The 22,079-nt window shown below is 47.0% G+C and overlaps 2 protein-coding genes across 8 annotated transcripts in view; both read left to right on the top strand.

Moving 5' to 3' along the window:
• Positions 1–6,132, top strand: part of GNG2 (G protein subunit gamma 2) — a 235,915-nt gene extending 229,783 nt beyond the window's left edge. For all 7 annotated transcript variants that reach the window (XM_069738891.1, XM_069738874.1, XM_069738899.1 and 4 more), the window contains one exon: positions 2,936–6,132. In XM_069738891.1, coding sequence (XP_069594992.1) covers positions 2,936–3,064 — 129 coding nt within the window. In that variant the 3' untranslated portion in view covers positions 3,065–6,132. The remainder of the gene's footprint in view (positions 1–2,935) is intronic.
• Positions 6,133–8,534: 2,402 nt separating this feature from the next.
• RTRAF (RNA transcription, translation and transport factor) overlaps positions 8,535–22,079 on the top strand; it is a 39,992-nt gene continuing 26,447 nt past the window's right edge. Inside the window, exons 1-3 of the mRNA XM_069738864.1 lie at positions 8,535–8,679; positions 19,472–19,596; positions 19,791–19,890. Coding sequence (XP_069594965.1) covers positions 8,619–8,679; positions 19,472–19,596; positions 19,791–19,890 — 286 coding nt within the window. The 5' untranslated portion in view covers positions 8,535–8,618. The remainder of the gene's footprint in view (positions 8,680–19,471; positions 19,597–19,790; positions 19,891–22,079) is intronic.

Genomic DNA, 22,079 nt, shown 5'->3' with positions numbered 1-22,079 from the left:
ATACAGGTATATACTATATAAAAGAGGAGATGACACATAGGTATATAGAGGAGGAGATGACATACAGCAGGTATATACTATATACAGGGGAGATGACATGCAGGTAAATACTATATACAGGAGATGACATACAGATATATATATAGGAGGAGATGACATACAGCAGGTATATACTATTTACAGGGGAGATGACATACAGGTGTATATTATATATAAGGGAGATGACAAACATGTATATACTGAGGGGAAAATGAGAGGTGTGAGGTGAAAATGAAAAGGTGTGAGTTCAAAATGAGAGGAGTGAGGGAAAATAGTGGAGTGATCGGAAAATGACAGATGTGAGGTCGAAATGACAAGTGTTAGGGGGGAATGAGAGGAATGAGGTGGAAAACAGAGGAGTGAGGGGGAAAATAAGAGGTGTAAGGGAGAAAATGAGAGATGTGAGGGGGGAAATGGGAGACGTGATGGGAGAAGGGAGAGAAGTGAGGTGCTATAACTAACCACAGATATTTACTATGCCTAGGCAATGCCGGGCTCTTCAGCTAGTATATATATTTTTTTTTTCTCTCCGTAATATGTTACTATGTTTTGAACAGACAGTGCAACAATTGTGTGTGCTCCCTATGGTGGCTTATATGAATATAAGCCCCATTTTTTCTGGATAGGAGATAAGTCACCACCCTGGGAATAACCCCTATAAGTAGCTGTTTTTTGGATTGTGTATTATAATGGCCGTATTATAAGGTATCATTACTGAGGCAAAAGACTGGATTATGATTTTAATACTCGATCATGTGTGTAACATCAGAGCCTGGAGAGGGAGAACATGTTTTATTTAATTACTAGGAGGGGATTCACAAAATTTGCCTTTTCAGAGCAGCTTAGTAGTCTCCAGGCGCAGGCAGGGAGCATCCACAATCTGTTGAATAATAAATAAATTGTACTAATGACTGATGCCATAACAGATTAAAGTGGACGTGACACCGGAAAGTGACCTTTTATTAAATACCTTTTTTAAAAAAAAAAAAAAATTGCATTCATTTTTTTCTTTTTTAATTTTGAATTTCACTATTTACATTACCAACAAAAAAAATTACAGAAATTGCTGCAATAGGTGATGTCACATCTCACGGCCTCCCCCCCTGTACAATGGCTGATAACACCACTATATACAGTAGATAACACAGGATCCACCATTCACAATAGATGTCAGACCTCACCCCCTCCTCCTGTACAATGACTGATAATACTCTTTACAGTGGATACGGAAAGTATTCATACCCCTTTAAATTTTTCACTCTTTGTCTCATTGCAGCTATTTGGTAAATTTAAAAAGTAATTTTTTTTCTCATTAATGTACACTCTGCACCCCATCTTGACTAAAAAAAACTGAAATGTAGCAATTTTTTCTAGTTTATTAAAAAAGAAAAACTGAAAAATCACATGGTCATAAGTATTCAGACCCTTTGCTCCGTATTGAGTAGAAGCACCTTTTGAGCTAGTACAATCATGAGTCTTCTTGGGAATGATGGAACAAGATTTTCACACCTGAATTTGGGGATCCTCTGCCATTCTTCCTTTCAGATCCTCTCCAGTTCCTCCAGGTTGGATGGTGAACGTTGGTGGACAGCCATTGTCAGGTCTCTCCAGAGATGCTCAATTGGGTTTAGGTCAGGGGTCTGGCTGGGCCAGTCAAGAATGGTCACAGAGTTGTTCTGAAGCCACTCCTTTGTTATTTTAGCTGTGTGCTTAGGGTCATTGTCTTGTTGGAAGGTGAACCTTCGGCCAAGTCTGAGGTCCAGAGCTCTCTGGAAGAGGTGTTCATCCAGGATATCTCTGTACTTGGCCGAATTCATGTTTCCTTCAATGACAACCAGTCATCCTGTCCCTGCAGCTTAAAAACACCCCCATAGCATGATGCTGCCACCACCATGTTTCACTGTTGGGATTGTATTGGGCAAGTGATGAACAGTGCCTGGTTTTCTCCACACATACAGCTTAGAATTATCACCAAAAAGGTCTATCTTCGTCTCATCAGACCAGAGAATCTTATTTCTCATTGTATGGGAGACCTTCATGTGTTTTTTTAGCAAACTCTATGCGGTCTTTTATATGTCTTGTACTGAGGTGAGGCTTCCATCTGGCCAATCTGCCATAAAGGTCTGACTGGTGGAGGGCTGCAGTGATAGTCGACTTTGTGGAACTTTCTCCCATCTCCCTACTGCATCTCTGGAGCTCAGCCACAGTGATCTTGGGGTTCTTCATTACCTCTTTCACCAAGGTTGTTCTCCCACAATTGCTCAGTTTGGCTGGACGGTTAGGTCTTGGAAGACTTCTGGTGGTCCCAAACTTCTTCCATTTAAGGATTATGGAGGCCACTGTGCTCTTCGGAACGTTGAGTACTGCAGAAATTCTGTTATAACCTTGGCCAAATCTATGCCTTGACACAATTCTGTCTCTGAGCTCCTTGGCCAGTTCCTTTGAGCTCATGATTCTCATTTGGTCTGACATGCACTGTGAGCGGTGAGGTCTTATATAGACAGGTGTGTGCCTTTCCAGATCAAGTCCTATCAGTTTAATTACACACAGCTGGACTCCAATGAAGGAGTAGAACCATCTCAAGGAGGATTACAAGGAAATGGACAGCATGTGACTTATAATACGAGTGTCTGAGCAAAGGGTCTGAATACTTATGACCATGTGATATTTCAGTTTTTCTTTTTTTTTAATTTGCAAAAAATTCTACATGTCTGTTTTTTTCAGTCAAGATGGGGTGCAGAGTGTACATTAATATAAAAAAAGAACTTTTTTGAATTTACCAAATGGCTGCAATGAAACAAAGAGTGAAAAATTTAAATGGGTCTGAATACTTTCCATGCCCACTGTAAATCTGCTTTATCAATCTGACACTTGTGCTTTTCTTTTATCTTCCTAGGTATCGAAAGCAGCCGCAGATCTGATGGCGTACTGCGAAGCTCACGCTAAGGAGGACCCACTATTGACCCCAGTGCCCGCTTCTGAAAACCCCTTCAGAGAGAAAAAGTTTTTCTGCGCCATCCTGTAACGGGTCTGCGGGGCGGCCCCGCTTCCCAAACACCAGTGTTGAATTTTTAACATCAAGGACTATTTTTATGGTCTGCAGAATCACCGATATTAATAGTAATCTAGAATAAGTCTGGAAAACTGCAGGGCAAGTCTGCGGAAACACCTGGAGACCTGCAACACCAAGACTTTCTGTCCTTTCCAGCTAGTATAAGACATGTTAAAAAAAAAAAAGCTTTGTGTATCCTCTTTGTTAACATCTTGCCTTTATAGGGTTTTTTTTTTTTTTTTTTACATACCGGTATTTGTTTGCCTTTTTTAAGTTTTTTTATTTTATGGCTGGAAAACAGTATAAAGATGTATAGTTTGAATCATTTTTCTTCTTTACATTTTAATTTAAACTAATTTGTAATTTTTATTATAAATATTTTTTTTAACTGCAGGAAACAAAATTTACAATGGTGTTTAATATGTAAAATTTTGATAGTATGTGTTGTCACATTTAGAGCAGCACAAAGATGCTTTTTTTTCCAGCGGGAATCTTGGATAGATTGCAATCAACTATCACAGTGTGCACCAAGACGTTATCCAGCATTGCGCTAAACCCATGGAAAAAATTATTTTCGTTTGCGGTATTTAATCTTATTAGATTTGCAAAAATATCCAATTGTCTAGTGCTGTCTCTTCTGTATAAATTTTTTTCTGATTTTTTTTTTTTTTTAAGTGTTCTGTATGGCAAAAAAAATTGAAAAATGTAAGAATTTTCAATGTGGAACAAGCAGAACAAGGGTGTTATTTTAACTATTTTGCTGCTGGAGTACTGACAGCCTTAGCCATAATGCCTCCCTGTGAGCTACGGCAGCACGGCGCCATCCAGAATTAAAGGTGGCAACGTAATGGATCTACAACTAAATATTTATTCGAAAAGCAAATTTCCAGATTTTTTTTTAAAGGTAATGAGCCTCATTTTTTTTAAAGGGAACCTGTCACCCCCCAAAATCGACGGTGAGCTAAGCCCACCGGCATCAGGGGCTTATCTACAGCATTCTGGAATGCTCGGCGCCTGTGCACTGCAGTACTTTGCTCTGCCCTCAACAGGGCAGACAAAGTACGCCTGTGCCGGAGCCGCAGCATGAAGACAAGAAGAGGACGTCATCTGATGAAAATGGGAGGCCCTGGACTGGACCGCAAGGTCCATCATACCGGGACCGCCCCCAGGTGAGTATAATATAACCTCTTTTTCTCATCTTTTAGGATACATTGGGGGCTTATCTACGGCATTGCAGAATATTGTAGATAAGCTCCTGATGCTGGTGGGCTTACCTCACCTTCGATTTTGTGGGTGACAGGTTCCCTTTAATTTTATTTATTTTCTCATTTTAATTTTTCTTTGTATGTATAATGATCTGACTGCTGCAGATTTGTATAACTTGGGTATTACTGAGTGGCTACTTTTTTAAGTTAATTTAAATGTTAAAAGTAGAGTTAAACTATTTGCCAAAACTTTGTTAAAAATCAACCGAAGTTTTATTACTGTAAAATGATAAAATCGCAGTAGGGTCGCGGCTCGCAGCGTATTCTGCCATGTGCATGCATACATTTCCAAAACAGTTGCATAAAACACGGGGTCAGTAAATCCCCCCTATGTATGTTTAGTTTGAAGTTGGTTTTGGATGGTTGCCATGCCTTCACATGCCATAATACGCCGAACCCCCACAAATAACTATGGGGGCTCTTCTGTTAGCAGCACTGACATTCACGTATAAAGAGATCATTTATTCCTAGGATATAGGAATATTCAGAAAGACTGAAAAACTGATCATTCGTCGCCCCCTATTGTCTAAATAATATAATATTTAACTAATATTTTGTAGTTGTTGTTTTTTATGTTTTTTTTTTGCATGGTTGAAAATTGTGATTTTTTATTCTTCTTATTTTTTGGTATTTTGAGCTCAGGGTAAACTTGGAATATCTTTGGTGACGGTACCTCTCTCAGCCTGCAGTCTATACTGCCTAATTCACAATTTCTGCCTTGATGCAATGATCAAGCTCCTTTAAGAATTGCACGTCTCACACTTTGGAACATGCAGGGTATGGAATAAATGCATTTAACTGATCTCATCTTTAATAGCCACATTACAGTCCATCCGGCAACATGGGGGGCTCGGACGGTCGCAGAGTGGGATTTCCGCTTCCATTGCTAAAGACGCTTAATAGCAGAATGGTGGTGGTCTCATTGAAATGAACAGGAGCTGAGCGACTAATACACAGTGTATGGAGATGCCAACAGCTGATGGGTGTTGGGCCCCCAATGATATGATACTGATGACCTAACTTAAAGGGGTGATCTCTGCTTTGAACACTATTGCCTATCCAAAGGATAGGGAATAACTTTCCGATCTCTGGGGATCTGACCGTCGTGGCCCCCACAGATCCTGAGATGAGGGGGAATGGAGTGAAGGTCAATCATGCACACTGCCGCCCTATTCATTCCAACAGGAGCATCACTGCATTCTGCAATCTCTGGCACTTACCCTGTTCTTGGAATTGGTGGGACCCCCAGTGATCAGAAAATTAACCCCTAGGATAGGGGATAACTTTTACACTGGAGCATACCCCTTTAAGGTTAGGTGATCAATATCTAAATCTGGCAGTCACATGCTTTAAAAATTTAGGACCTAAAGCATTCTGCAATATATTTGGGGGACTAAAAGCCAGAAATGCAAAAACTGCAATTAAATTTTACACAAAAAAAGCCACCTGGAAAACTGCAGTGTATGTATGTGTTTAATCTTCTCCTATTGACTCCCAGCAAACACAATGCAATACATTGAAGAGGCTTTTTTTGATCCACTGCTCTCTGGGTTCCAGTGATGTCATGGATGTGAGAATGCAGCTGATGACATCATCAGGATCTGGTGACATCATGGAAGCGTAAAGTTGGTCAGGAATGACTGCCTTCGTTGTGTCAAATGTGGAGCTCCCTAGTGAGGGGGCCCAGGGTGGTCTGAACCTCGTGTGTTGTCATCTCAGATCCCAAGTAAATCTCCCTTGTAGATGTTTTCAATAAACTTTTGGATCAATTTACAACCTGTTTCCTTGTTTTCTTCTGTCGCCGATTTGTCAGAAAGGGGGAAGTTTATGTGACATTTCTGCAGCACGCCTGACCTGGAGCCATCATCAGGACTCACTAGGACTGGTGCTTCTGATAAATCTGGAGAGACGGGGCGAGGTTGTACATGTGTAGGTGAGGGCAGTTTGAAGGGCTGAGGCCCCTTTCACACGTCCGTGTCTCCAGCACATATGGTGACAGTTTCACACGTACCAGAGACACGTACACACGTAGGTCCATTCAATTGAATGGGTCTGTGCACATGTCAGTGTGTTTCCACGGACTGTGTGTCCATGGGTAAAACACGCTGACATGTCCTTTTTTTGCCATCAACACGGAAGGCAAAATGTCCCGCACACGTGCACATGGAGAACACACTTTGATGTCCTCTGTGTGACACGGACGGCTGCCGGGGAAGAAGCGCTACAGTAAGCGCTGTTCCCTGGTGGCAGGCGCTGAAGCCGGCTCTCCTCATTCTCCCTTGCTCTGCCGGTGAGCAGAGGAGAATGATGAGCGTTACATTAAAGTGTGAACGACAGCTGATGGGGGCTTTTTGGACTGTTACCTCCATCATCCGACACCTGCTGCCGCTAATAACAGTGACAGAAGGAGCGGATAATCCGGGTATTCCACAGCTGCCAGCTGCGATCTAAGGAAATAAATGAAAAATCCGACGTGGGTTCCCCCCTATTTTATTGAACTAACCAGACAAAACTCACAGCTGGGGGCTGCAACCCTCAGCTGTCAGCTTCTGCAAGGTTGGTTATCAAGAATAAAGGGGTCCCCACACTGTTTTTTTAAATTATTTAAATAATTAAAAAAAAAGGCATGGTGGTCCCCACCATTTTTGACAACCAACCTTGCTAAAGCTACATTTTTCATATTTCTAGTGCAGTAATACAATTCAATTTTCACATTTCATGTTTGCTAGTTTTGTCGCTACAGTGTGCTGTCTTTTTGTTTGAGAGTATATGAGTTGATGACTCTAGGTTCAGCACCTGTTCACATTTAGTCTATGTTTGGATGTGAGTTTTTTGAAGTTTGTATTCATTAGCCTTAGCCTTCTTACTGAGCATTCCGCCTTTTAGCTACAGGTGTTTTTAATCAAGGCAGGACCACTACCCCTCCACAGAGATGTAGATTTTATTCTAAGAGGGGACTCACAGGTTCCCATACAGATGAAGACTTTATTCCAAGCGAGGATGGCATTGATAGGTCCTGGTAAATGAGAATGCCTTATCGTGGCTACCAGGTACACATGAATTGGCCAATTTATGCGCTAAACTTTCTCAATTTTTAGTATAGCGTCCTCTGCTGGCAGAGATGTAGAAATGCATGTGGAAATTCCAAAATAGTGTAGAAAAAATATTTAGAGTTGAGAGTCCTCAGTGGTTGATACCTTTTAATGGCTAACTAGACTGGCACAGCAATGGGAAGTAAAATGGCTCCACAGTATGCAAATCTTTTCATACCTACAAAATATTGTAGGAATTTATTATTAAAAGGATTGTCCACAACTTGGATAACCTCTTGTTAAAGACACATGTCCCCCGAAGATAACAAAACAAGCCTTATTCTCGCCTCCCGCATCATCGCCATTCTAGTAATGCCTGCACCGTGTTTCCAGTATCTGTGTCATGTTGTTACGCCTCGTCAGTGCTGCAGACAATCAGCGGCCAATAGTGGCCACTGCGCTCACCCCTCTCACGACCATTCACACTTTCTGCATGTCACGGTCCAATTGGTGAGGAAATCCCTTTGTTTATTATTAATTTCAGAGCTTATAAAATGATTTCCGTCTGCTGGACCATCCCTTTAATCGTTGCGTATTTTAATATTAATAAAAGTGCCTAAATAAAGGAAGAAAATGAGACAGTTGCCATAGCAATCAATCAATCAATCAATCACAGGGCAGCTTTTATTTTGAAATCTCTTTTTGAAAAATGAAATCTGCACTGTGATTGGTTGTTATAGGCAACAATAACTGTATTTCTTTGAGACTTTAAAAATAAAAAAAAAACACTTCAATCTGGCATCATGTTTAGATACCGCATTTGTTTCTAGTGCAATGCCTGGAGATAAGGATCCGTTTACCGCTTTGGTTTCCAACAGCCTGGCACAAATCCATCAAGCAAAATGGATGTTTTGGTCTCCCTAAACCACGCCTCATACATAGAGCGTTACGACGTTACCATAAAGCATTGCCAACACTCTGTAAAGGTTTTTCCGTTTTGTGATTGGTCAAACGCTTCCCCCCATCACGGTCTTTTTTTTCTATGCTGTGATTGGCTAATATGTTCATCAGATGATTCGCTCTGATTGGCCGGGGAACGCTCGTAATTCGCAGTGATAGGACAGAGTCACAAAGGGAATATAATTGGGCGAGCTATGCGCCTGCGTGGTGACGGCTTGCGGTGAGCTCTGAGCTGTCTTCGTGTTGCTGTGCTGCAGAGAACCAGACAGGATGTTCCGAAGAAAACTGCAAGCGCTGGATTACCACAATCCCGGCGGCTTCAACTGCAAAGGTGAGGGGCTGCTCTTCCCCTGCTGTGTGGGTTTCTCGCAGAGTGATGTTGTAACGGTTAACCAGCGCCTCTCTCTGGGAGCCGCGGGCCGCCTGATGGTCCCGTGTCCGCCTCAGATTACAGGGGTCTGTTCCTCCTCAGCCTTCTGTCACAATGTGCCGCACTGTACACTCTGTGTGGGGGGAAGGTGCTGTATTGTGTATGGGGGATGTGGTGTGCATGGAGGTGCCGCGCTGTACACTGTGTGAGAAGGTGCTGTGCATGGAGGTGTCGCGCTGTACACTGTGTGTGAGAAGGTGCTGTGCATGGAGGTGTCGCCCTGTACACTGTGTGTGAGAAGGTGCTGTGCATGGAGGTGTCGCCCTGTACACTGTGTGTGAGAAGGTGCTGTGCATGGAGGTGTCGCCCTGTACACTGTGTGTGAGAAGGTGCTGTGCATGGAGGTGTCGCCCTGTACACTGTGTGTGAGAAGGTGCTGTGCATGGAGGTGTCGCGCTGTACACTGTGTGTGAGAAGGTGCTGTGCATGGAGGTGTCGCCCTGTACACTGTGTGTGAGAAGGTGCTGTGCATGGAGGTGTCGCCCTGTACACTGTGTGTGAGAAGGTGCTGTGCATGGAGGTGTCGCCCTGTACACTGTGTGTGAGAAGGTGCTGTGCATGGAGGTGTCGCCCTGTACACTGTGTGTGAGAAGGTGCTGTGCATGGAGGTGCCGCGCTGTATACTGTGTGTGAGAAGGTGCTGTGCATGGAGGTGTCGCGCTGTACACTGTGTGTGAGAAGGTGCTGTGCATGGAGGTGTCGCCCTGTACACTGTGTGTGAGAAGGTGCTGTGCATGGAGGTGCCGCACTGTACACTGTGTGTGAGAAGGTGCTGTGCATGGAGGTGCCGCCCTGTACACTGTGTGTGAGAAGGTGCTGTGCATGGAGGTGTCGCGCTGTACACTGTGTGTGAGAAGGTGCTGTGCATGGAGGTGCCGCGCTGTACACTGTGTGTGAGAAGGTGCTGTGCATGGAGGTGTCGCACTGTACACTGTGTGTGAGAAGGTGCTGTGCATGGAGGTGTCGCGCTGTACACTGTGTGTGAGAAGGTGCTGTGCATGGAGGTGTCGCCCTGTACACTGTGTGTGAGAAGGTGCTGTGCATGGAGGTGTCGCCCTGTACACTGTGTGTGAGAAGGTGCTGTGCATGGAGGTGCCGCGCTGTATACTGTGTGTGAGAAGGTGCTGTGCATGGAGGTGTCGCGCTGTACACTGTGTGTGAGAAGGTGCTGTGCATGGAGGTGTCGCGCTGTACACTGTGTGTGAGAAGGTGCTGTGCATGGAGGTGTCGCACTGTACACTGTGTGTGAGAAGGTGCTGTACTGTGTATGGGGGCTGTGCATGGGGGTGCCGCACTGTACACTCTCTGTGGGGGGGAAGGTGCTGTACTGTGTGTGTGGGGGCTGTGCTGTGCATGGAGGTGCTGCACTGTACACTGTGTGTGTGGGGGCTGTGCTGTGCATGGAGGTGCTGCACTGTACACTGTGTGTGGGAAGGTGCTGTACTGTGTATGGGGGCTGTGCTGTGCATGGAGGTGCCGCACTGTACACTGTGTGTGAGAAGGTGCGGTACTGTGTATGGGGGCTGTGCATGGAGGTGCCACACTGTACACTGTGTGTGAGAAGGTGCTGTACTGTGTATGGGGGCTGTGCTGTGCATGGAGGTGCCGCACTGTACACTGTGCGTGAGAAGGTGCTGTGCTGTGCATGGAGGTGCCGCACTGTACACTGTGTGTGAGAAGGTGCGGTACTGTGTATGGGGGCTGTGCATGGGGGCGCCGCACAATACACTGTGTGTGTGTGTGTGGGGGGGGGAGGTGCTGTACTGTGTGTGTGGGGCTGTGCTGTGCATGGAGGTGCCGCACTGTACACTGTGTGTGGGAAGGTGCTGTACTGTGTATGGGGGCTGTGCTGTGCATTGAGGTGCCGCACTGTACACTGTGTGTGGGAAGGTGCTGTACTGTGTATGGGGGCTGTGCTGTGCATTGAGGTGCCGCACTGTACACTGTGCGTGAGAAGGTGCTGTACAGTGTATGGGGGCTGTGCTGTGCATGGAGGTGCCGCACTGTACACTGTGTGTGAGAAGGTGCGGTATTATGTATGGGGGCTGTGTGAGAAGGTGCTGTGCATGGAGGTGCCGCGCTGTACACTGTGTGTGAGAAGGTGCTGTGCATGGAGGTGTCGCGCTGTACACTGTGTGTGAGAAGGTGCTGTGCATGGAGGTGTCGCACTGTACACTGTGTGTGAGAAGGTGCTGTGCATGGAGGTGTCGCGCTGTACACTGTGTGTGAGAAGGTGCTGTGCATGGAGGTGTCGCACTGTACACTGTGTGTGAGAAGGTGCTGTGCATGGAGGTGCCGCGCTGTATACTGTGTGTGAGAAGGTGCTGTGCATGGAGGTGTCGCGCTGTACACTGTGTGTGAGAAGGTGCTGTGCATGGAGGTGTCGCGCTGTACACTGTGTGTGAGAAGGTGCTGTGCATGGAGGTGTCGCACTGTACACTGTGTGTGAGAAGGTGCTGTACTGTGTATGGGGGCTGTGCATGGGGGTGCCGCACTGTACACTCTCTGTGGGGGGGAAGGTGCTGTACTGTGTGTGTGGGGGCTGTGCTGTGCATGGAGGTGCTGCACTGTACACTGTGTGTGTGGGGGCTGTGCTGTGCATGGAGGTGCTGCACTGTACACTGTGTGTGGGAAGGTGCTGTACTGTGTATGGGGGCTGTGCTGTGCATGGAGGTGCCGCACTGTACACTGTGTGTGAGAAGGTGCGGTACTGTGTATGGGGGCTGTGCATGGAGGTGCCACACTGTACACTGTGTGTGAGAAGGTGCTGTACTGTGTATGGGGGCTGTGCTGTGCATGGAGGTGCCGCACTGTACACTGTGCGTGAGAAGGTGCTGTGCTGTGCATGGAGGTGCCGCACTGTACACTGTGTGTGAGAAGGTGCGGTACTGTGTATGGGGGCTGTGCATGGGGGCGCCGCACAATACACTGTGTGTGTGTGTGTGGGGGGGGGAGGTGCTGTACTGTGTGTGTGGGGGCTGTGCTGTGCATGGAGGTGCCGCACTGTACACTGTGTGTGGGAAGGTGCTGTACTGTGTATGGGGGCTGTGCTGTGCATTGAGGTGCCGCACTGTACACTGTGTGTGGGAAGGTGCTGTACTGTGTATGGGGGCTGTGCTGTGCATTGAGGTGCCGCACTACACTGTGCGTGAGAAGGTGCTGTACAGTGTATGGGGGCTGTGCTGTGCATGGAGGTGCCGCACTGTACACTGTGTGTGAGAAGGTGCGGTATTGTGTATGGGGGCTGTGTGAGAAGGTGCTGTGCATGGAGGTGTCGCACTGTACACTGTGTGTGAGAAGGTGCGGTACTGTGTATGGGGGCTGTGCATGGGGGTGCCGCACTGTACACTCTGTGTGGGGGGGGGGGAGAAGGTGCTGTACTGTGTGTGTGGGGGCTGTGCTGTGCATGGAGGTGCTGCACTGTACACTGTGTGTGGGAAGGTGCTGTACTGTGTATGGGGGCTGTGCTGTGCATGGGGGTGCCACATTGTACACTGTGTGGGAAGATGCTGCACTGTACTGTTTATGGGGGGCTGTGCTGTGCATGGGGGTGCCGCATTGTACACTGTGTGTGGGAAGGTGCTATACTGTACTGGGTATGGGGCTGTGATGTGCATGGGGGTGCCACAGTGTACACTGTGTGGGAAGGTGCTGTACGGTGTATGGGGGTGCTGCATTGTACACTGTGTGTGGGGAGAAGGTGCTGTGCTGTACTGTGCATGGGGTGCCGCATTGTACACTGTGGGAAGGTGCTATACTGTACGGTGTATGGGGGTGCTGCATTGTACACTGTGTGGGGAGGTGCTGTAATGTACGGTGTATGGGGGCTGTGATGTGCATGGGGGTGCCACAGTTTACACTGTGTGTAAGAAGGTACTGTACTGTGTATGGGGGCTGTGATGTGCATAGGGGTGCCGCATTGTACACTGTGTGTGGGGGAAGGTGCTGTACTGTGTATGGGGGCTGTGCTGTGCATGGAGGTGCCGCACTGTACACTGTGTGTGGGAAGGTGCTGTACTGTGTATGGGGGCTGTGCTGTGCATGGAGGTGCCGCACTGTACACTGTGCGTGAGAAGGTGCTGTACTGTGTATGGGGGCTGTGCTGTGCATGGGGGTGCTGCATTGTACACTGTGTGTGGGGAGAAGGTGCTGTACTGTGTATGGGGGCTGTGATGTGCCTAGGGGTGCCGCATTGTACACTGTGTGGGAAGGTGCTGTACGGTGTATGGGGGTGCTGCATTGTACACTGTGTGTGGGGAGAAGGTGCTGTACTGTGCATGGGGTGCCGCATTGTACACTGTGGGAAGGTGCTATACTGTACGGTGTATGGGGGTGCTGCATTGTACACTGTGTGTGGGGAGAAGGTGCTGTACTGTGTATGGGGGCTGTGATGTGCATAGGAGTGATGCATTGTACACCGTGTGTATGGGGGCTGTGATTGCATGGGGATGCTGCATTGTACACTGTGTGTGAGAAGGCTCTGCGCTGTACTGTGTATGGGGCTGTGATGTGCATGGGAGTGCCGTATTGTACACTGTGTGGGGGGAAAGGTGCTGCACTATGTATGGGGGCTGTGATGTGCATGGGGGTGCCGCATTGTACACTGTGGCTGTTGAAGTGGGTGGGACTGTACTGGATGTGGAGTGCTGTCCTGTGCCGTGGAGAAAACTGTACTGAATGTGGAGCGCTGTGCCATGAAGGGGACTGTACTGGATGTGGAGCGCTGTGCCGTGAAGGGGACTGTACTGAAAGTGGAGCACTGAGCCTTGGAGGGGACTGTACTGGATGTGGAGCACTGTGCCATGGAAGGGGACTGTACTGGATGTGGAGCACTGTGCCGTGGAAGGGGACTGTACTGGATGTGGAGCACTGTGCCGTGGAAGGGGACTGTACTGGATGTGGAGCACTGTGCCGTGGAAGGGGACTGTACTGGATGTGGAGCACTGTGCCGTGGAAGGGGACTGTACTGGATGTGGAGCACTGTGCCGTGGAAGGGGACTGTACTGGATGTGGAGCACTGTGCCGTGGAAGGGGACTGTACTGGATGTGGAGCACTGTGCCGTGGAAGGGGACTGTACTGGATGTGGAGCACTGTGCCGTGGAAGGGGACTGTACTGGATGTGGAGCACTGTGCCGTGGAAGGGGACTGTACTGGATGTGGAGCACTGTGCCGTGGAAGGGGACTGTACTGGATGTGGAGCACTGTGCCGTGGAAGGGGACTGTACTGGATGTGGAGCACTGTGCCGTGGAAGGGGACTGTACTGGATGTGGAGCACTGTGCCGTGGAAGGGGACTGTACTGGATGTGGAGCACTGTGCCGTGGAAGGGGACTGTACTGGATGTGGAGCACTGTGCCGTGGAAGGGGACTGTACTGGATGTGGAGCACTGTGCCGTGGAAGGGGACTGTACTGGATGTGGAGCACTGTGCCGTGGAAGGGGACTGTACTGGATGTGGAGCACTGTGCCGTGGAAGGGGACTGTACTGGATGTGGAGCACTGTGCCGTGGAAGGGGACTGTACTGGATGTGGAGCACTGTGCCGTGGAAGGGGACTGTACTGGTTGTGGAGCACTGTACCGTTTAGGGGGCGGGAATGTACTAGATGTAAAGCGCCGCACTCTTCTTTGGAGGGGGTGGGACTGTACTGGATGTTGAGCAGCGTGGAGGGGGACTGTATTGAATGTGGAGCGGCATATTGTTCTAGGACTACTGAATGTGGAACACTGCTCTATTCTGTGTAGGCAGCAGGGCTGTGCTCGATGTGGAGCACTGCATTGTTCCGTGGAAGGGGGATACTGTATGTAGCGTGCTGTGGAGCACTGTACTGGATGTGGAGCTGCACAATGTGCCATGGAGGGGGCGGCACTATCCTGGTTGTGGAGCACTGTACTGGATGTGGACCCCTGCACTCTGCCGTGGAAGGGGACTGTACTGGATGTGGAGTGCCGCACTCTGCCGTGGAAGGGGACTGTACAGGATGTGGAGCACTGTGCCATGGAGAGGGTGAGACGGGTCATTCCATGTCAAGTGAACCAATGATTTTTACCTCCTATATTTTTAATTCTTTTGAGATTTTATTTGGTAATAGTGTGTCAGAGAATGCAAAATGTGAAGAAAAAAAATTTCTAGATTTTTTTTTTTTCTTTTTATTGATTTTTCAGTTTAGAAAGTGCGAATTTTGGTGTTGCCTGTCTTTACATTTCTCCTCATAACTCCGGCTAAAAAAAAGATAGTGAAACAAAATAAACACCATTCTACTCAGAACTGTACAGGGTTTCACCAGATATGTCACAAGAGTATCTTTGTTGTTATTTTACCCATGCGAATGCAAACACAGCATTTTAAATTCATTTCCCAAAAAAAAAGTTCAATTTAAAAAAAACTTCACATGTGCCTGCTCTGCTCCTAGCCACATCTGTACCAAATTACAAGCTGGGATCGCGATGGGATCATATTTTAAAAAATAAAACTATTACAGTGTCCATTCGAAAATCTTGAATTCAGATCTGTTCAGCCTGTGGTCTAACAGTGTGGGGTTCATATTTACCAAATAATCCATGATTTTTAGATATTACTGTATGTTACAGCTTAGAAGCAGGAGAGGACAGAGGAGAAAGCTTTGTCAGGGGTAGACAGTGAATGCAGAGCAGATGACCGGCCGGCAGCTCGGGCCTCCAGAGGCCATTTTCACACCAAATCTTAACACCCAGGCAACTAACTCCTCAAATGGAGGGAGAAAAATATTCTGAACATCCAGTTCATGTATTGTACAAACCAGGACTACGAAGAGGAGGAGGAGAGTTTGTGAAAATATTGGTTACAGGAAGCAGAACCCATCACCGGGACTCGGCAATACCGGACTGTCATTCCATGTAGTGAAGCAGAAATAAAAACAAGGATTTCTTCATTCAGCAAAGACAATGAAGTCCATGAAGAGGTAGAAGGTGGCACAAGATCAGCAATGGATGACATAACTGGTGATGTGACCTGTGAATATGTGAAACAGACCATCCTTAAGCTGAATCCATCAGCGATAGTAGAAATGTTACGAGTGGCCAAATCAACAAAGGGCCCACTGGTAAGCTCAGGAAGACAGAAAGGCGTAGACATTTCCGGAAGACAAGTGGTGGATGATCAGAGAATCTTTTCCTTGGTAAAAACAAACAAAAAAAAAAACCCTTCACAACATCCACCCAAGTGAATAAAACCCTCCAGGAACTTGAAACTTAGATACTTAAATACCAAGTCTACCATTGAGAAGACTTCATGAGGACAAATATTGAGAGCTCACCAGAAGGTGCAATCCATTAATGAGCTGGAAAAATAAAGGCCAGATCAGATGTGTGTGTGTGTGTGTTTGTGTTTTTTTTTTTTTTGCAAAATCTAAAGAAGCCTCCCAGTTCTGGAAAAGCAAAACCAAGATCAACCATCAGAATGATGGGAAGAAGAAAGCTGGAGAAGGCTTGGAACGGCTTTTGATCCTCATCACAGCACATCCTCTGTAACACATGGTGAAGGCAGTGTGATGGCGTGGGCATGCATGGCTTCCAATGGCATCGAGTCCCTAGTGTTGATTGATTTGATGTGACTGAAGACAGAAGCCGCCAGATGAATTCTGAAGTGTACAGGGCTAGACTTTCTGCTCAGATTCAACCAAAGGTTGGTTGGACAAAGCTTAAGTGTACAAATGGACAATGACCCAAAACTTCCTGCGACTGGATTATTCTGCAATAGCCGAGTCAATCGCCAGATCTCGGCCTCGTCAATCCGCATTTTAGGCCATGTTCAAACTTTGCGGTTTTTACTGTGGCGATTTTGCCGCTGCGGGTCCGCTGCAGTTTCCATTGCGTTTACAGTAACATGTAAACCCTATGGAAACCGCAAACTGTTGTGCACATGCTGCGGGAAAAACCGCGCGGGAACGCAGCGGTTTACAACCCGCAGCATGTCACTTCTTTGTGCACAATCGCACCAATTCTGCACCCATAGGAATGCATTGATCCGCTTACTTCCCGCATGGGGCTGTGCCCACCATGCAGGAAGTAAGCGGATAATGTGCGAGTGGTACCCGGGGTGGAGGAGAGGAGACTCTCCTCCAGGCCCCGAGAACCATATTTGTGTAAAAAAAATAAATAAATATAAAAAAAAAATGACCTACTCACTCGCCCTCTGACGTCCCGATCTCCTCAGCGCTGCACGCGGCCGTCCGGTCTCAGGTTTGCTATGCAACCAGGACCTGCGGTGACGTCTCGGTCACATGACCATGACGTCACGAAGGTCCTTCTCGCACAGCATCTTTGGAACCGGACCGCCGCCTGCAGCGCCGAGGAGATCGGGACGTCAGAGGGTGAGTATATCATTATTTTTATTATTTTTAACATTACTATTGATGCTGCATATTGCTGCATATGCAGCATCAATAGTAGGAGTAAATCCCGCAGCGGAACCCGCAGGACAAACCACGATAAATCTGCAGGGATAACCGCAGCGGGTTTGCCCTGCAGATTTATCAAATCCGCTGCGGAAAAACCCGCGGGAGAACCCGCAGCCCCCTTCCTAGGTGTGAACATAGCCTTACAGGCTGAAGACAAAACCTAAGCCAGAAAGATCCAAAGATGAGAAACACCTGAAGTCAGCTGCAGTAAAGGCGGCAAAGCATCACAAAGGAGGAAACCCAGTGTTTGGGGACGTCCATGGCTTCCAGACTTCAGCCCGTCATTGCTGAACAACATTCTCTACAAAGTTATTAAAACTTGACCATAACTAAAATGTTCCTTTTTATTTGTCCAATTACTTTTGAGTCTCTGAAATGAGGAGGCATTGTGGGGGAAAAAAAAAGACTGCAATTTTTAAGTGTTTCACAGGATATTTGTAGTCAACAACCTGAATGTCCCCACTTCAATTGTTTCCACTCTGTGGTTTCATTTTAAATAAAAAGCGGTCTGCAGAGCAGAAATCACATATTTACTCACGGTCACATTTTTGGACCGAACTGTATATTATGGGACACTGCTTCTTAGGCCTCTTTCACACTTCCGTTTTTACAATCTGCACAGGATCCGTCAAAATGTTGAAAAGACGGATCCTGTGCTGATTGTAAAAAAAAACGGAATGCACTGGAGCTGTTTTTTTTGACGGTTCCAGTGCATCCTAGAAGGCTATGTGCACACGTTGTGTATGCGTCTTTGCCACGGTTTTTCGCGGCGAAAACGCATACACCACACACCCCATGATAAAAATAATTTTAAAAAATTAAAAAATCGTGCTATTCTTACCTTCTGGCGTCCCATGCAGCCTTCCCGATGCTCGTGATGCTACCAGCAGCTTCGGTTCCCAGTGATGCCTTGCGAGATGGTGACCTGTGATGACGTAGCAGTCTCGGGTCATTGGGTCATTTCGCAAAGCATCACTGGGAACCGGAGCAGCATTGCGAGTGTCGCGGGAAGGCTGCGGGGGACGCCGGAAGGTGAGAATATCACAATTTTTTTTATTTTTAACATTATATCTTTTTACTATTGATGCTGCATAGGCAGCATCAATAATAAAAAGAGAGAGCGAGAGAATTTCCCTGACGGGAAATTTTTCCGCACATGCTCAGTTTGAAAAGACTGCATCTGTCGCTGGATTCCTGCTTTCCAGGCAGCGACGGATCCTGCGCCCATAGGCTTCCATTATAGCCAACGACGGGCAGCGCAGGATCCGTCGCTGAGCGTGCAGAAAAAATGTTCCTCTGTACACTTTCTCTGCCCGATGGCAGTAATTTTACGACGGATCCAGCGCATGACGGATGAAACGGAAGGTCATCTGTCACAATTCGTCACTAATACAAGTCTATGAGAATAAAACGGATCCAGCAGCACCATTTGCTGGATCCGTTTTTTTTCCCCAAAACGACGGATTGTGACGGAAAAAGAAAGACTGAAGTGTGAAAGAGGCCTTACTGTAGAGCATCCTGTTCAAACATGATGTGCTATTCTGCAGTGGGCCTGTATGATGTGCAGTGCCATGGTGTCTGTTCCATTGGGTCTTCCCGCTTTCTCCTGTACAGGACGGGTATTGCTTTGCCGTACTGTAGATTGTTTTGGTGACACTAGTCCTGATATGGAGATCAGTGCTGCGTCGCACTGTATGTAGATGGGTTGTTCTGTGCTGCAGAGCGGCTGCTTGAACCTTGTGGCTCTGTGTGTGCTGCTGTCACATACAGTAGATGGTTTGATGGGGACATGGAGCGCTGTACTCTAGATGGGGCTTATTAAATGGCTAATCAGTGCATGTAGTTGGGAATATTCTTGAATTACCTGCGTCTCTAAAGAAATAATAAACCTGACTGTTCTGCGACTCATTCACTCCTTGTTATTGAGAAATCCTATGATAAAATGACTGTCTTACCACTTCCACCCACATGATGGCACCACTCACCTGAGCTGACAGATGCCAGTGCCTTATAGAGCTGCACAACATGACGATCGGAGCCTCCGTTCACTGCTGCGCTTTCCATGGTACCTCTGGGTAGAGAATAGCTGCATACCGGGACCACCCTGATGGCCCTGCTGCAGGCCAGGCTCTTCCCTCCATAGACTATCGTGTCTGCATATACTCCGGTCCGGTTTTGCATTCTGGCTGTGTATTTCTGTGATATTCAGGAGCCGCACTTTTACATACATTTACTGATTACATCTTATTTCTCCACAGATGAGACTGAATTCCGAAACTTTATTGTTTGGTTAGAAGATCAGAAAATCAGACACTACAAGATCGAAGACCGGGGAAATCTCAGAAATATTCACAGCGGGGAATGGGCGAAACAGTACGAGCAGGTAAGATCATGGCCTCCACCATGCTGGAGTTATGGCTTTACATGTGCCAAAGGCCACCACAGTCTGTAGTGTTGTGGGCATGCTCTGTGACCTCCCGCACGGGAAGAGGACGTGAGCTGTGAAGAGGAATGGTTACTCCTGACTAGTTCCTCCTTGTTGATCTTTGGGTATAACGCTCTGTTTCGCCCTCACAGTATTTAAAAGATGTCACATGTCCCTTCAAAGTACAAGAGCGCCAAGAAGCCATAGACTGGCTGCTGGGCCTGGCCGTCCGCCTGGAGTATGGAGACAACGGTAAGTGACCGGGAGAAAAAATAGTTTCTGTGGATCGTTGATTTCACATTCCATGAATTAACAAAACAATCTAATTCGGATCATTGTTGTGATGGCAGAGAATGGTGTCCCCCAACAGCCTCATGCATCAGCTCTTCTAGGCACTTGCACACAGCTTTTGAAGGACTGACGTAGGAAATTTGTTCCAATCATCTTTGAGAATTGACCACTGATCTTCTGTGGATGTCATTCATGTAAATCCTTCAGTCTCAATGACCTTTCCAAACAGACTTGTATAGTTCACAGCTTTATGGTGGCTACATCATCACATCTGTGTGGGCTACGGGATGAGAGATGGATTTGTGCAAGGCTACATACACAGAAGCTCTGTGGCTACTTCTCCAAGATGTTAGGAGCACTCTTCCTGCTGACGTTCTTCAAAAACTGTGCAAGTACCTAGAAGGATGGTTGCTTTAAACCTATTGTGAAGGTAAAGCATGGCCACACCAATTATTTTGTTTATTGCATTCAAGTGGTTATCCAGGACTAACGAGCAGATAGTTGCTAAGGGTTAGAGTTAGCAACGCCTTCCTATGCTCTTAATTCCATGGTTATGATTCTATGAGCGCTCCTGCCAACGATTGAGCTGCTTCATGTGAACAGAGCAACTCTTCTAGGCTGCTCTGCTGATATCATGCTGGTAGACAACGAGCTTCCTGCTGCTTGACCTCTGCAGTCACCGGCCACAGTCAAGCAGAAGAGTAGCCACTGCTCTGTTGACCAGACGCCAGCGGAAGCCACAGGAGCTGTCAGTTACTGCTTTGTTGGGAGAGATCTGCGCTGGGGAGAACAAGCAGGTCATTAGCAAGACCTGCCTGTTCTAAAGGAAACCTGTCAGCAGGATTGTCGGCGCCGTTATACTGAATACACTGACACCAGGTGATGAAATCCGTCTTGTGGTTGTTGTGCAATCTTTACTCATAGCTTTCAGTAAGGCTACGTTCACATTTGCGTTGTGCGATGTTGCGTCGGAGGCGCAACGCAAACAAAAACGCAACAAAACGCACGCTAAAACGCAGCGTTTTGCGACGCATGCGTCCTTTTTTGCCGAAATTTGGAGGCAAAAAAATGCAACTTGCTGCGTCCTCTGCGCCCCACGCTTGCGGCAAATAAAACGCATGCGTCGCAAAACGCAGCACGACGCATGTCCATGCGCCCCCCATGTTAAATATAGGGGCGTATGACGCATGCGTCGCCGCGGCTGCGCCCGGCAAAACGCAAATGTGAACGTAGCCTTAATGAGATGCTTGTGCTTCGGGGCAGCCTGTAGGGGGTTTTCATGTGGTGCTCTGATTAGGTATTCATCAGAATGGCTGCTGACAGGTCACTGATCCCTCATTGACCCACCCCCTAATATATATATATATATATATATTTTCTCAGTCAGTCATGGCCAAAAGTATTGACACCCCTGCAATTCTGTCAGATAATACTTATTTTCTCCCTGAAAATGATTGCAAACACACATTCTTTGTTATTATCTTCATTTATTTTGTCTAAAATGAAAAAACACAAAAAGAATTGCCCTAAAGCCAAATTGGATATAATTCTACGCCAAACATAAAAAAGGGGGTGGACAAAAGTATTGGCACTGTTCGAAAAATCATGTGATGCTTCTCTAATTTGTGTAATTAACTGCACCTGTAACTTACCTGTGGCACCTAACAGGTGTTGGCAATAACTAAATCACACTTGCAGCCAGTTGACATGAATTAAAGTTGACTGAACCTCTGTCCTGTGTCCTTGTGTGTACCACATTGAGCATGGAGAAAAGAAAGAAGACCAAAAGAACTGTCTGAGGACTTGAGAAACTAAATTGTGAGGAAGCATGAGCAATCTCAAGGCTACAAGTCCATCTCCAAAGATCTGAATGTTCCTGTGTCTACCGTGCGCAGTGTCATCAAGAAGTTTAAAGCCCATGGCACTGTGGCTAACCTCCCTAGATGTGGACGGAAAAGAAAAATTGACAAGAGATTTAAACGCAAGATTGTGCAGATGTTGGATAAAGAACCTCGACTAACATCCAAACAAGTTCAAGCTGCCCTGCAGTCCGAGGGTACAACAATGTCAACCTGTACTATCCATCGGCGTCTGAATGAAAAGGGACTGTATGGTAGGAGACCCAGGAAGACCCCACTTCTTACCCCGAG

The sequence above is a fragment of the Ranitomeya imitator genome, chromosome 1, assembly GCF_032444005.1.
Source record: "Ranitomeya imitator isolate aRanImi1 chromosome 1, aRanImi1.pri, whole genome shotgun sequence".
NCBI classification, from domain to species: domain Eukaryota; kingdom Metazoa; phylum Chordata; class Amphibia; order Anura; family Dendrobatidae; genus Ranitomeya; species Ranitomeya imitator.
The sequence above is the reverse complement of the archived record's forward strand: the minus strand, read 5'-3'. Positions and strand labels throughout refer to the sequence as shown.